The 16,869-nt window shown below is 38.0% G+C and overlaps 1 protein-coding gene across 1 annotated transcript; it reads right to left on the bottom strand.

The window, feature by feature from the left end:
- Positions 1 to 439: 439 nt before the first annotated feature.
- On the bottom strand, positions 440 to 14,663 carry LOC135104420 (serine protease hepsin-like). Its single transcript, XM_064011825.1, has 11 exons — positions 14,546 to 14,663; positions 9,817 to 9,860; positions 9,535 to 9,602; positions 7,489 to 8,046; positions 6,880 to 6,942; positions 5,427 to 5,595; positions 5,236 to 5,329; positions 4,490 to 4,664; positions 3,816 to 3,961; positions 2,537 to 2,657; positions 440 to 603 (listed from the first exon to the last, which is right to left on the bottom strand). Exons 1-11 carry the CDS (start codon positions 14,582 to 14,584, stop codon positions 539 to 541), a joined length of 1,542 nt encoding a protein of 513 aa, XP_063867895.1. The 5' UTR covers positions 14,585 to 14,663; the 3' UTR covers positions 440 to 538.
- Positions 14,664 to 16,869: the final 2,206 nt, after the last annotated feature.

The following is a 16,869-nucleotide window of genomic DNA, read 5'->3' as shown; positions in this document are numbered from 1 at the left end:
CTTCTTTTCTTGTGATATATGTAAAGAATCTTGTGCTGTGGTATTATTGTGAGGTGAGGTTTATAGGATAGTGACCCTACATCAGTAGCAGTAGTAGTAGAAAGGAAGCTTTAGAGACAGTCACTCATACTGAAGAACCACCTTATTTGGATTGATTTAGGTGTGTGTGTGATATATTGCCATGTAGTGTTACTGTATTCTCCCATTTTAATTTTGCAATCTGCTATTCATTTACCAGAGATTTAGTTATTATACCTCCTGAAGTCCAACAGTTGTGTGTGTATTTTGTATCCCATGAATAATTAGTTGTCATACTTTCAAGGCTCATGCAACCCTTGCAACATCTAAATAATTAAGGACATATTTGAAAGGGAAAAATCATGAAACCTAAATTTAAAAGTTCTGGGATATTAGTGAGGTGTTAATGAAAAGGAACATGTATTTTATGCTGCATTTACTATCATTATATCAGTGATTCATATCAAGAAACAATACGGCAAGACACTGTTATCTTGAGGCAGAGCTTGAGCCTGGGTTTTCAGCTGATGGGCTGGCAAGTAGACCAATTGTTTGCTGTCTTCTCACTGATCCATGAAAGGTAATCTGTGTGGAGTAAGATTTATATATTTATGATATCTTGTATAATATTGTATGCATCACATAGGAAATAAAAATACAGGAGCGATCTTCTTTTAACAGATTAATTGCTTCCAGGATCTCATTCATTATACTTATTGTTATAGCATGTACTGAATAATCTCTTTTGGAGGTAATTTATTTCAGGCTCATAACTAATATTAAATTTGTTATCCAACAAATGAATATGGTTGAATATGGCTTGGTAGCAATGTGCTTTTGAATACTTTCCTGCATGGCCATCACATTTGTGGTGTCATCCACCAGTATGGTAGTGTCACCAAGCCATTCATTGCCATCATAGTGTCACTCTTATTTTATAATTAATCTTTAGTGGTGTTCAGCTGAGTGTTAAGTACTGGTGAGATGGTGTTAGTGACCTCTGGGAGTGCTGAAATAGACATGATAAAGGCAGAGTATGGAAGTGAAGCAAGGGAAGCCCAGAGTTGGCAATTGCCAGTGGTAATGCATCACTACATCCAGGGCTGATGGTTTGGTGTTTTCTCAACCTTTAAGTGTGAGTTATTGTTTCAAGGATATATATATATATATATATATATATATATATATATATATATATATATATATATATATATATATATATATATATATATATATATACATACTAATCTAATTCAAAACACATCTCAACTTACTATTGGAAAAAAGTTTATATATATATATATATATATATATATATATATATATATATATATATATATATATATATATATATATATATATATATATATATATATATATATATATATATATATATATATATATATATATATATATATATATATATATATATATATATATATATATATATATATATATATATATATATATATATATATATATAAACTTTTTTCCAATAGTAAGTTGAGATGTGTTTTGAATTAGATTAGTTTTTTTTTTTTTTTTCCACAAAAAATCATGTCTTTGTTATTTTTGTAGGGAGATAGGTTTGTTAACAAGTAGCCAATATTGCTGATGGCCCACCAATCTTTTAACCTTGCTTGCTTCATATTCTGCTATTCAGCACTCTCAGAGATTACCAACACAGTCTGACCAGTACTTCTACCTTGATCAAACACCACCAAAGATGAGATGTAGAATAAGGATGACAGTAACAATGGTGGGCAGACTGGCAACATAAACATTCTATTGGCTGGGATGGCTGAGAGGACCAGTACAGCTGCCAAGAGGTTCAGATGTACACCCTTCCTCAGTCATATTGAACACTTACATGTGTTAAATATTTTTCACTCATCTGTTTTCAACTCATCATTCAAATTGATAAAAATATGATGATACATACTGTTCCACCCTTATTAGGGGGGTTACAGGATACTTATTTTCAACTTTAAATCTTATTTATGACTGAACAAGGGATGGAAACCATTTAGATGTAACTATTAAGTATTAAATAGACCTAAGGTAAGGAAAAAAATAAATGAAGAAGAATTCTGTGAATGGTGAACTTGAAGATATGGAGGGAGCAGTGTTGTTTGCAGGCAAACCATAGAAGGTAAGATGATAAGGAGCTGAAATTTCCTGTTCAGTATCCTCTCACCTTACTGCCAACTTTTCTCTGATAACATTTTGTATATGTGTATGCATTTCATGTCATATGTTATTAAATCTTTAAGATTCTTATATGTTTTTCAAATATATAAGAATTTTAGTTAACTATCTATTGCAAGCAAAGCTCAGTGGATTCTTGAATTGAGTGACAGCTGTGCTCAGCAACTACCTATTATAATTTAGATATTTAAATTTAACAATGGCTGTTTGTAAAGCAAAAATTCATTATGAATGAGCTGATTATAAAAAGGTAATCTCTGTATGCACTTTATTGTGATACTGGGGAAAAAATTATGTGACTGATACTTACTGGTAACTCTGGTGTAGACACCTGGGTAATCCTTGTTAGCACAGCCAATTCCCCAAGAGACCACACCGATGAGCTGACTAGAGTCTGCATCATCTGTCACCAATGGGCCACCAGAATCACCCTGAAAAAATTTAGTTTTTTCTCTCTCTCTCTCTCTCTCTCTCTCTCTCTCTCTCTCTCTCTCTCTCTCTCTCTCTCTCTCTCTCTCTCTCTCTTTCTTCATTAGTCGATACTTGATTTCAGAGAAAAGGTTGAAATGGTAAAAGGGATGTTAACATAGGCTAGATGTATAAAAGATTAAGGAGGTACATGAATTCAAATATCTTGCTTCTGTTATATGCAAGTATGAAAGCATTGACGGTGAGAAGAGAAAGAGAATGTTGTACAATGAGGAAAAGTGGTTTGGTTTATAGAAAGTAATGTGAAAGGAAGGACTATAAACATGGAAGTGATAAAAAGTTCGGCATAAGGAATAATTTTACAAGCTTTCACTTGTGGAAGTAAGACATGGAATGAAAGTTTAAGGTCATGGATTCAAGCTGTTGAAATTAATGAGTTTAGAAATTGTGTGCAAAAAATGGACATGAATATAATGATTGTGTGCAATAGACCTGATATTTTAAGTAAAAGTAGTTGAGGGGGATCAAAGCATGTAGTAGTCTAAAGTGGCTTAGCTATGACAAAAAAGACAAGGTAGATAATTAAGGGATTATATATATATATATATATATATATATATATATATATATATATATATATATATATATATATATATATATATATGAGTGTGGTAGATGCAATCTGTACAAAAGGACAACCTCCAGTGAAATGGGAGCATGGATTGCTGGAGCATGTGAGAGAATGGGGTGAAAGGAGAATGAGACTGAACAAGGACAGTCATCCTCCTTGGTAGTTCATGGAAGCAAGCATCTGATACATACCTAAGTAGACAGACATATGTGCTGATGTAATTCTTATACTTTCATAGTATTGATGCATTTAAAGAATGTACATTAGGTATATAGGCAGTGAATTTTGCTGTTATAAAATTGTGTGTAATTTGGCTCCAGTATCATTAACAATCTTTCCTTCCTCCTGTATTTATAGATAAAATGAGGAGCTTATTATTATAAAGTGTGTTTGCCATCCAAGTTGCATATTTCCTGAGTTTTCTGTGTTTATATTCCAAGAAATTAAATATGCCAATATGTGAGTATATATAACTCTGTCTTCACTTCATATCTAATCATTTAAAGAGACCAGGGTATATAGAACTCACCTGACAGGAGTCCTTGCCTCCATTTGGTGTGCCAGCACAGATCATGTTGTTTGTGATACTATCGTCACTATAGTCTGTGTTCTTGCATTGTTCATTGGTCATTGTCTTTACTCTCACCTGATGGAGTGTTGTAGGCTGTGATCCACCTGTCAGGTACAACATTTAAGACATTTACTAATGGACAAGAAACTTTTTTTTTTTTTTTTTCAACGTTGTGTTGTGTTGTGGTCTGTGTTTGGTGATAGTAAAGGCCTCTGTAATGGAAGTACAGTTGACATATATACTCCGTTTAGCTAAACTTGTGCCAGAAAGTGTTTCCTTTACAATGGAGGTATCAGTAACAGCAAATTGATCGTGCAAATTTGAGGTAATGTAATTTCTAGAGAAAAAAATATTTTTGTGTGCTTCTTAGAATGATATAATAATTGCTGAAGAGTATGATTGTCTTATTCTTATTTGTTTACGTGTTTCATTCATGTATTTATTTATTTATTTATTTATTAAATAATTAAATAATCAATTTATTAATTTATTTATTTTTATCAATTTTTATTTATTTATTTATTTATTTTTATCAATTTTTATTTATTTATTTATTTATTTATTTATTCATTAATTAATTAATTTATTTACTTATTATTATTATTTTTTATTTATTTATTTTTTTATCTTGCCTGAACTGAGGGTGCCCCAGCCAGACACTGTGGCAAACACAGACTCAAAAAGAGATCCTGGTGATGGGAGACAGATTGGTGCAATCTTGTTGCTGAACACAATGGGGGTTTCAAGCTTCAGCAGCGCAATATCATTGTCCATTGTCTGGTCGTCATAACCTTCATGCACTATGACCTGTGGTTGGAAGAGATTTGATTATCATAGTGCTGGGTACTTGCTCCCACAAATGTCATTCCAATGGAATCCCTAAGTTAAATACATATATTAATTACTTAAAAATTATTTTACTATAGTGGTACAGTTACTTATCAATTGTTCATTCATTATTTATCCATTCATCTACAGTTACTCAGTTAAAGGAATGACAAATTTATTAAGTTCAAAAGATGAAAATGAGTGGAGGGGAAGATAATACTTAAGGAATGACTCAGAGAGGGGACCTGTTGAAAGAGTTAGGGAGTGGATCTGAGGGATGAATTAGGAAAGAGACCTGAGAATTTAATTAGTGAAGGAACATGAAGAACAAGTTAGGAAGCAATTGATGAATGAGTTAGGGAGATCTTAAAGAATTAAGTGGGGAGGGAGCTTGATCAGTGAGCTTAGGAGGGGGGCCAAGAAATGGACTGGGAAAGGGTATCTAAGGGTTGAGTTAGGAAGTGGCCAAGGAATGAATATGGGGAGGAACATGAGTACGTCGAGGAATGTGTTAAAGGAAAGGATCAAAGGAATGAGTTGGTAAGTCTACCTCTTCAATGACCAGTTTCTTGGTAGCCTGTGTGTCCGCAGTAGTAGCCCAGTTATGTTCTCCGATGACAACTCTAGCTTGACTCGCAGTATTTCTGAGAGAAGTGTGTGAAGTTTGGTTAGTTTTCTTCTTAATATTGTGATTGAGGATTTAGATGTAAAAGGTATGCATGAATTATTTCGTTGACTTACTCATCAACGCAGTGTGCGGCAGTAAGAATCCACTGGTTGGCGATGATTGAGGCGCCACAGAAAGGTCTGCTTTCAGTTTTGGTAACTACTCCAACCTGCCAAGGAAACTCGTGCACGGTCGCTACCTCGCCGCCCACAATCTTGGTGACCACATTACGGACACCACACGCTTGAGAGATGAGCGAGAAAGGTAAATCATTATGACACAGAGAATTTAGCAACAGCTGATAATCATAGATTGGTAAAGTATAAAGACATTTATATTAGAGCTATTATTCCATTAACCTGTCTAGATTACATAAAATTACATATGAGGAAATCTGTTGGTGTACAACGAGGGATTAATGAACGGTGTAATAGCTACGTAAATGTTTAATTTGTTCTTGGAAGCTGAAGGATGCTTGAGACTTTTTATTTATTTTTTTTTTTTATTGAAATTTTCGCCACGCCTATTTCCCGGTACAAAATGTTCCTCTAGGTTACTCGGAGGAGCTTTTGTTAACCCTCCCTCTATTTTTTGTGGTGGTGATTGTCACTACTTCTTCACTGTTGTACCCCCCCCCTTCACTCAGGTAGGCCACGAATAGTTTCACACTGAACTCCTTAGTTGCTGCTGCTGCTGCTGCTGTTGTTATTTTTTTTTTTTTTATGTAGGAAGGACACTGGTCAAGGGCAACAAAAATCTGATAAAAAAAAAAAAAAATGCCCACTGAAATGCCAGTCCCATAAAAGGGTCCAAGCAGTGGTCAAAAATTGATGAATAAGTGTCTTGAAACCTCCCTCTTGAAGGAATTCAAGTCATAGGAAGGTGGAAATACAGAAGCAGGCAGGGAGTTCCAGAGTTTACCAGAGAAAGGGATGAATGATTGAGAATACTGGTTAACTCTTGCATTAGAGAGGTGGACAGAATAGGGGTGAAAGAAGAAAGTCTTGTGCAGCGAGGCCGCGGAAGGAGGGGAGGCATGCAGTTAGCAAGATCAGAAGAGTAGTTGGCATGAAAATAGCGGTAGAAGACAGCTAGATATGCAACATTGCGGCGGTGAGAGAGAGGCTGAAGACAGTCAGTTAGAGGAGAGGAGTTGATGAGACGAAAAGCTTTTGATTCCACCCTGTCTAGAAGAGCAGTAAGAGTGGAACCCCCCCAGACATGTGAAGCATACTCCATACATGGACGGATAAGGCCCTTGTACAGAGTTAGCAGCTGGGGGGGTGAGAAAAAAAAATATTGTATTACTACTACTCTAAAATTAAGTATTTGAAATATAGCAACAGACGGATTAGATACACGCATGGACGGACAATGCAGAGTATCGTCATGAAAACGAGAAATTTGTACGTACCACACACCTTGTGGATTACATGCTCGTTAATTCTAAAATAGCAATGATACAGTTATGACCCCAGCACAATGGGATGCGGGTCTTTTGCACCAATGGATCGATGGCATACTTACTACAACTCTCTGCACTGGGCATTGTGGTGGCAGGTTGTTCAGTTGTTTCTGTGATCCCCGAGCCTGTGTAAGTGAATAGCAGGTTAACATACGCACATACACATCGAAGGTAAAATTAATAACATACACGCTGAAAGATAGTCATGAAGGTAAAAAAAAAATAATGCAGTTCGCAGATCTAAGTTATAGATTTTTTTTTTTTTTTTTCCCATTCTATCCACGGATTTTTTAACGACAGAGTATGATGGGAACCGAACTGTTGTAAGCAGGTATTTTTTCCAATGTTTTTTTGTATGTACTTTTGTCCCTGTTTTGTCCAGCTTACGAATGGAAGAGTTGATCATCATCTTCACCTTTTCGCCTCTCATCTTTATCACGGGAATTGTGGAAAACTCTCTCTCTCTCTCTCTCTCTCTCTCTCTCTCTCTCTCTGTGTGTGTGTGTGTGTGTGTGTGTGTGTGTTATATATTAATCTCTTTATAGCTTTCGGCCAGCTTCCTTCCATGTAAAAACAAGACAGAGGCAGAAAATTTGTAATCATATCCTAGTTAGATAGTGTGTTTACTGCAATGCTCGTTATATATGCCAGTCGGTGCTATCAGTACCTACCACTAGAACCGTAGGAAGATGACCCCATGCTGTCACTATAGCTGTAACCGTAAGATCCACTGCCGCCATAGCTATAACCATAGCTATAACTGTAAGATCCACTGTCGTAGTAAGATGGTACTATGCTGTCATCATAGCTGTAACTGTAAGATCCACTGCCGTAGCAAGATGGTCCCATGCTGCCACCATAGCTATTACTGTAAGATCCACTGCCGTAGTAAGATGACCCAAAGGAGCTGTCATAATCATAATCCATACTGCCGTAGTAAGATGATCCCATTGAGCTGTCACCAGAGCTATAAGATCCACTGCTGTAGTAAGATGATCCCATTGAGCTGTCACCAGGGCTATAAGATCCACTGCTGTAGTAAGATGATCCCATTGAGCTGTCACCAGAGCTATAAGATCCACTGCTGTAGTAAGATGATCCCAGTGAGCTGTCATAATCATAAACCATACTGCCGTAGTAAGATGACCCCATTGAGCTGTCACCAGAACTGTAAGATGCGCTGCTGTAGAAGGACGATCCCATTGAGCCCTCGACTGCACATCGTCCAACTGAAAGGATGAATAAGCAAAGATGAAAAGAGATATGGTACAGATGACCACGGTGTGTCATGCGCTAGTCTAACCATTGTAAGGAGAATAATTAGACAGAACACAGATGATTAGCAGTACGTGTAGTTAAGCATGGTTAGTGATGTTGTGTCAGTAAGAAGCATGTACACGATGAAGTAAATGCAATGCTATTCATTTGTAGCTCTTGAAGAAAACAATAATAAATGAATGAAAGTAGTCGCTTGGCAGGACTATCTTGAAGGCAGCACAAGCGAAGCGACGAGGCAGAAGGATATGAAGGAAGTTACATGGTGATGTTATCTAATGAAACAAGTGGCGTTGAGTTCATGGAGTGAGGACATGGATTATTTGAATGATCAGGTGACCAGTGCTGGCACCTCAAAATCGTCGGTTCAAGGAGTGTGCGGAAAAGTAACTCTTTTCCCTTTGTTATCTTTGAATATTCGTCATAACGTAAATATCCGTTTTATCTGTTCTTGATCGACTCTAGATTTATGTTTTAACTGTTCGCAAGTTATAATCGGTTTGTGTGTGTTGACAGGTGGCGCTGCTTGTTAGTGAACTAACATAAACGATTCGTCATACCATAATATGTTTGATGGCTTTAAGATTACGTTGAACGTGGCAAATAACAAGTGGAAGTAAAACAAAGTAGGCGAAGATGCAGTTGCAGCTTAAAGTGTCAAGGCCATGTAAACCCTTGCACCTGTTGAGGAGGTCTGGTGCGTCCTGTTCGACTACAGGCATAGCTGATACTCCTTGGTCTTGTAACTTGCCAAATTTTTTTTAATGTCGAGGCTGTTAAATGTTATGAACGTGTCACTGTCAGTGATGTTACCTTTTCATTGTCAGTCTTGAACGGAAGTAATCTGTTTTTTCTATTTTGTTTCATTCACAAGGTGCGCTGAAAGACATACTAACGCACGATGCACGAAGAAAAAAAATGGTATATTTCATCAAAGTAGATTTCATATTATAATTGCAAATCATACGGACAGAAGCAGTGCCTTCAGTCTACTAGAATTATCTTGGAATATAAGCACAATACTTGCATTAAAGACCCAGAGGTATATATATAATGACTAGGGAACTTTTTTAGGATAGTTTCGTGGCGTGAAACTTAACTGAGTCTTCCAGAGAATATAAATATTCTCCGTTCGATAGATTCTTCTGACTGGTTATATGTAATACCAATATTATTATAATAATAATAATCATTATTATTATTATTTATTATTATTATTATTATTATTATTATTATTATTATTATTATTATTATATTTTTTATTTATTTATTCATTTATTTATATTTATTATTATTATTATTTTTTTTTTTTTGTACAGGTAGAATAGGGTTTCGATATGTTGCTATAAGTTTCGGTAAGAGTTAATGTTGACTGAAGTAACACATTAGGATACAAGATTATAAGCACATCGACTATTGGCAAAAGACCCAGCGTTACTCACCACACTTTTGGTCAGCCTGCTTCGGTTGAAGATGATTCCTTCGGGGCTCAGCATGATCCCCATGGTTCCTATAAGAACGAGTGGCAAAATCATTAGTGTGTGAGGAAGGCATCATTCTTCATTCAGTAACGGGAGAATAGGTATTGTGTCTATGGATGAGGAAGACAACATTCTTTCATTCAGTAAGGGGTGACTTACTGCACTGTTTATGAGCGAGGAGGGCGGCACTAAGATACTCGTACTTGTGTAAACTGGTTTGAGGAACGGGAGAAAGGGACTCACCTAGGAGTAGGAAGGCCTCGAGCTTCGTTGCCACTCCACACACACTGCAAAGACAGGGACGTGAGGTGTTGAGTTTGCTTGTTCGTCAGATGTATCATCAACACACACACACACACACACACACACACACACACACACACACACACACACACACACACACACACATTATAGCATTTTGAAGTTGACATGGAAAAGAGGAAAAAATAGCAAAGAATAATGACACTAATGACGAAGGCTTCATAAAAATACCCTCCAAGATGTGGGAATGTTTGCATAAATATCACTATTCTGTATCGAAAATGAGAGCAACACTTTGCAGCATGTGCATACATTGCCATATGCAATTAGAATTAGAAAGAGAATAACTCTAATTACTTTACCAGTGACTTTGAGCGAGTTTAACAATAACCAACAAAATCAAAGGATCTGTAATCGATAAGGTTTTCGCCAGGCAATTAATGAGATGAGCAGGACACTTGTAACCTCTTCACTAAGCCATTATGGAGTGTTCGACTTTGAATTTTATATTATATGTATATGGCTGAAGAACAATGAAAAGAAATTAATACACGAGTTGAATCTCATAAAAGATCAGTGAACCTATTTTCGTCATATAATGTGGTGAGAGAGAGAGAGAGAGAGAGAGAGAGAGAGAGAGAGAGAGAGAGAGAGAGAGAGAGAGAGAGAGAGAGAGAGAATGTTCCAAAGTCAGGGCAGTTCTTTTATGTTACAGGTGTCATCTGTTATTCTCATCTACAAAGCTTCTCGTAAGGCTCTCTGCGATATTTGCACTTACTTTTCAACTGCCAATGAAAACTGATTTGGAAACACTGACTGCATAATCACTTTAGAATATGGTGCTTACATCTTTACCTCTCAGTAGAGATTAATGGATATGTGAGTTTCCTGGACAGAAACTTTATTAAACGCTTACTTTTCCATCGATAGGCGGCATTCCATGTGTTTGTCAAAGGACAGTGTGAATACCTGATTACAGGCCGTGTCACTTTTGTTGTTCAGTGATCAAGAAGCAGTTCTGTATGTCAAGAAATATTTCTGTGTGTCAAGAAGTAATTTTGTGTGTCAAGAAGTAGTTCTGTGTGTCATTAAGTAATTTTGTGTGTCAAGAAGTAGTCTGTGTGTCATTAAGTAATTTTGTGTGTCAAGAAGTAGTTCTGTGTCATTAAGTAATTTTGTGTGTCAAGAAGTAGTCTGTGTGTCAATAAGTGGTTTTTGTGTCAGCCGTTATGTTGTGAGTTGTTCATGAGCAGGAGGAGGCAGTAGGCACCTGTCGAAACGATAATTGCTCCCAGTGAGGTCTAAAGCACTGGATCGAGGGGTGCTGTGAACTTATCATTAAACCCAGCTTTAACCTCACTGAACGTTTCCCTTTGTGTCTCACAACACAAGGAGGCAGTCACAGCCTGCCCTCTAAAGACAACTCTCTTTCTTCACACAAAACTTCATGCACCTAATTACACACACACACACACCTTCACTCAAAATTCAAAATTATCATGGCGACTCCTAACTAGCCTCAGAGTCCCCATCTGGGGAGGGGACCACAAATGTCCCCCGGTCGGACTGCTCTTATGATATCGACCCTAAGTGTCTTGACACCCCCCTCAACTTTTTCTTCATTGACTTCTGTAACATTCGCTGTCTTAGATCTAATTTTCAATCTTTAGAACACCACCTCTCCTCTTCTGAGCCTCATCTTCTTTTCCTTACTGAAACACAGGTGTCTGAGGCAACTGAAAGTAGCCCCTTTTCTGTTCCCTCCTACTTTCTCTATCCTCATTTTCAATCCAAAGCTGGATGTTGCGTTTATGTGGTCAACGACTTAATCTGCTCTCGTGCCCACGCTCTTGAATCTTCAGGGTTTTCCACCATCCGGCTACAACTACAGAGTCACTCTCAAACTAAATTTATCTGTGCTGTATACCTCCCACCTAATTCCTTTGACTATAAGAAATTCTTTGACTACTTAACTTCCAAAGTGGAACACATTCTGACTCTCTTTCCTTTTGCGAAGATCTCCATTCTTGGAGACTTCATCATTCACCACCAGTTTTAGCTTTCCTCTCCCTTCACTGACCATCCTGGTGAACTAGCCTTCAACTTTGCTACCCTCCACGATTTAGAGCAATTGGTGCAACACCCTACTCGTATTCCTGACCGTCTTGGAGATACGCCCAACATTTTTTACCTTTTCTTAACCTCTAATCCTTCTGCTTATGCTGTCACCCTCTCTTCTCCGTTGGGCTCCTCCAACCACAATCTCATATTTGTATCTTGTCCTATCGCTTTAATCCCTCCTCAGGATCCCTCTAAGCGGAGGTGCCTCTGGCGTTTTGCCTCTGCTAGTTTGGGGAATCTGAGGAGGTAATTGCTGATTTTCCTTGGAATGACTACTGCTTCCGTGTTAGAGACCCGTCTCTGTGTGCCTAGCGCATAACAGAGGTGATAGTGTCTGGCATGGAGGCGTACATTCCTCACTCTTTCTCTCGACCTAAACCTTCTAAACCTTGGTTTAACACAGCCTGTTTCCGTGCTATACTGTACATGATAGAAAGATGGCCCATAAAAGGTACTTAAGCCTTCCATCACCAGAATCTCATGCGCTTTATGTTTCTGCCCGGAACCATGCCAAGTCTGTTCTCCAACTAGCCAAAAACTCCTTCATTAATAGAAAGTGTAAAAATCTTTCAAGATCTAACTCCCCTCGTGACTTCTGGCATCTAGCCAAAAACATCTCCAATAACTTTGCTTCTTCTTCTCTTCTTTCCCTTCTTCTTTATTTCAACCAGATGGCACCACTGCAATCACATCAATCTCTAAAGCTGAATTCTTCACTCAGACCTTTACTAAAAACTCTCCCTTGGACGATTCAAAGCTTGTTCCTCCCTCTCCTCCACCCTCTGACTACTTCATGCTATTAAAATTCTTCGCAATGATGTTTTCCATGCCCTCGCTGGCTTTAAGCATCGGAAGGCTTATGGACCTGATGGAATCGGTCCTATTGTTCTTCAAAACTGTGCCTCCGTGCTTGCTCCTTGCCTAGTCAAACTCTTTCAGCTCTGTCTGTCAACATCTACCTTTCTTTCTTGCTGGAAGTTTGCCTACATTCAGGCTGTTCCTAAAAAGGGTGACCGCTCTAATCCGTCAGACTACCATTCTATTGCTTTAATTTCCTGCCTATCTAAAGTTTTTGAATCTATCCTCAACAGGAAGATTCTTAAACATCTATCACTTCACAACCTTCTATCTGATCGCCAGTATAGGTTCCGTCAAGGCCGCTCTACTGGTGATCTTTTGGCTTTCCTTACTGAGTCTTGGTCATCCTCTTTTAGAGATTTTGGTGAAACTTTTGCTGTTGCCTTGGACATATCAAAAACTTTTGATAGAGTCTGGCACAAAGCTTTGATTTCCAAACTACCCTCCTACGGCTTCTATCTTTCTCTCTGTAACTTCATCTCAAGTTTCCTTTCTGACCGTCGTATTGCTGCTGTGGTAGACATTCACTGTTCTTCTCCTAAATCTATTAACAGTGGTGTTCCTCAGGGTTCTGTCCTGTCACCCATTCTTTTATTATTCATCAATGACCTTCTAAACCAAATTTCTTGTCCTATCCACTCCTACGCTGATGATACCACCCTGCACTTTTCCACGTCTTTTCAAAGACGTCCAACCCTTCAGGAAGTAAACATTTCACGCAGGGAAGCCACAGAACACCTGACTTTTGATCTTTCTAAAATTTCTGATTGGAGGAGAGCAAACTTGGTATTGTTCAATGCCTCAAAAACTCAATTTCTCCATCTATCAACTTGCCACAACCTTCCAGACAACTATTCCCGCCTCTTCAATGACACTCAACTGTCCCCTTCTTCTACACTGAACATCCTCGGTCTATCCTTTACTTATAATCTAAACTGGAAACTTCACATCTTATCTCTAGCTAAAACAGCTTCTATAAAGTTAGGTGTTCTAAGACGTCTCCGCCAGTTTTTCTCACCCCCCCCCCCCAGCTGCTAATTCTGTACAAGGACCTTATCCGTCCATGTGTGGAGTATGCTTCACATGTCTGGGGGGGGGGATTCCACTCATACCGCTCTTCTAGACAGGGTGGAATGAAAAGCTTTTCGTCTCATCAACACCTCTCCTCTAACTGACTGTCTTCAGCCTCTCTCTCATCGCCGCAATGTTGCATCTCTGGCTATCTTCTACCGTTATTTTCAAGCTAAATGCTCTTCTGATCTTGCTAACTACATGCCTCCCCTCCTACCGCGGCCTCGCTGCACAAGACTTTCTTCTTTCTCTCACCCCTATTCTGTCTACCTCTCTAATGCAAGAGTTAATCAGTATTCTGAATCATTCATCCCTTTCTGTGGTAAACTCTGGAACTCCCTGCCTGCTTCTGTATTTCCACCTTCCTATGACTTGGATTCCTTCAAGAGGGAGATTTCAAGACACTTATCCTTCAATTTTTTGACTACCGCTTTGGACCCTCTTCTGGGATTGGCATCTCTTTGTTTGTTTTTTTTTTCTTTTTGTTTTTTTGTTCCCCTTGACCGGTGTCCCTCCTACATAAAAAAAAAAAAATAATAATTCGAGCAGAACAGAAGGGAACAGAGTAATGGAACCACTGCACTCCTACCTGTTCGTATTGTTAACTTTGTCTCCTGGCCAACCGGTTCGTAGTACTGAATAGGGACGAGGAAGTGCTTACCATGAGGATGACAGCCAAAGACAGCAGGGCGGGACGCATGGTGGCGGTGGGAAACGTGGATGTCTGTGGAGCTAAAAGGAGCTGAGGCAGACGCCGGGGGAATGCGATGAGTGGGACCTGTGCTGGAATTTATAAGTGCACATCGCCGCTCTATTAGTCTTTGGTGTTCGGGCTATAGGTGAATGAAAATTATTACTCTTTTGAGGTTTGAAAAGAAATAATTCCGTGAAACATTTTTGAATGCTCTTGAAAGGAAGTCCGGGGATAATGCAAACATCATTATCGTCATTAGTATAATCATCGTCATCACCATTTACGATCTTTCCTTGTCATGTGTGTGTTTCTTTGATGGCCATCGCTGAGTCGGAGTTTATTGGTGTTTTTTTTTCGGATTTCACACCTACAACACATTTTCTGCTTTAGCTTTCCATCCCATCCCCGTCATGAACGGCACTTTTTTTTTTTTTCACGGTGGTAGTCCTTCTTTCATCATTCACTACTATGGATAGGAATAGGGTAACACTCTACTCATTTTTCTTTTTTCTGAGTTGAAGTGAAAATGTTATAAGAACATAAGAACATAAGAAAATATGGGAAGCTGCAAGAAGCCATCAGACCTACACGTGGCAGTCTCTGTATGAAACATACCTACCTTTTTCCACCTATCACCACCATCCATAACTTTTCTAATCTTTTAAAGCTTCCCAATGACTCAGCACTAACAACTTGATTACTGAGTCCATTCCATTCATTTAACATTCATTTTGGTTTGAGAACCAATTCTTTCCTCTCTCTACTTCTTAAACCTAACTTTTTTTTTCAAGCTAGAATCCATTATTTCTTGTTTCATCCGGATTACTGATCCTGAAAATTTTGTTTACGTCGCCCTTGTTATATCCCCTAAACCACTTAAAGACCCTCTTAGTCTACGCCTCTCTAAGGAATATAAATTTAAAAATGTCTGTATTTTTTTGTAAGGAATACCCTTCATCCCTTGTATCCTTTTAGTCAATCTTGTTTGTACTGATTCTAATCGACCTATATACTTCCTGTAATATGGGGACAAGAACCGCTCTGCATAATTTACGAGTAGATAAGATCTGACCAGCGACAAAACTAACTTTAATATTATTTTGGGACTTATTATTTTAAGATTCATAAAAATCAATCCTGAAACCTGATTTACTTTATTTCTGATCTCTATACATTGTTTTCTTAGACGGAGATCAGAGCTAACTATAATATATATATATATATATATATATATATATATATATATATATATATATATATATATATATATATATATATATATATATATATATATATATATATATATATATATATATATATATATATATATATATATATATATATATATATATATATAAATTTTGGTGAAACTTTTGCTGTTGCCTTAGAAATACGAGTATCAGAAGCTTTTGATAGAGTCTGGTACAAAGCTTTGATTTCCAAACTACCCTCCTATGGCTTCTATCCTTCTCTCTATAACTTCATCTCAAGTTACCTTTCTGACCGTTCTCTTGCTGCTGTAGTAGACGGTCACTGTTCTCCTAAATCTATTAACAGTGGTGTTCCTCAGGGTTCTGTCCCACCATCCACTCTCTTCCTATTATTCATCAATGATCTTCCAAACCAAACTTCTTGTCCTATCCACTCCTAAGCTGATGATACCACCCTGCACTTTTCCACGTCTTTTCAAAGACGTCCAACCCTTCAAGAAGTAAATAGTTCACACAGGGAAGCCACAGAACGCCTGACTTCTGATCTCTCTAAAATTGGGCAGAGCAAACTTAGTATTGTTCAAAGCCTCAGAAACTCAGTTCCTCCATCTATTAACTATACACAACTTTCCAGACAACTATCCCCTCTTCTTCAGTGAGATTTATCTGTACCCCTCTTCTACATTGAACATCCTCGGTCTGTCTTTTACTTATAATCTAAACTGGAAAATTAATATCTCATCTCTAGCTAAAACAGCTTCTATGAAATCAGGTGTTCTGAGTCGTCTCCGCCAGTTTTTCTCATCCCCCCCACCCCCTAACTGCTAGCTCTGTACCTTATCCGTCCATGTATGGAGTATGCTTCACATGTATAGGGGCCACTCATAGTGCTCTTCTAGACAGGGTGGAATAAAAAATTTTTCATCTTATCAACTCCTCTCCTCTAACTGATTGTCTTCAGCCTCTCTCTCATTGCAGTAGTGTTGCATCTCTTGCTATCTTCTACCGTTATTTTCAAGCTAACTGCTCTTCTGATCTTGCTAACTGCATGCAACCCCTCTCCTCGCGGCCCCGCTGCAC

Source organism: Scylla paramamosain, chromosome 10, assembly GCF_035594125.1.
Source record: "Scylla paramamosain isolate STU-SP2022 chromosome 10, ASM3559412v1, whole genome shotgun sequence".
NCBI classification, from domain to species: domain Eukaryota; kingdom Metazoa; phylum Arthropoda; class Malacostraca; order Decapoda; family Portunidae; genus Scylla; species Scylla paramamosain.
The sequence above is the reverse complement of the archived record's forward strand: the minus strand, read 5'-3'. Positions and strand labels throughout refer to the sequence as shown.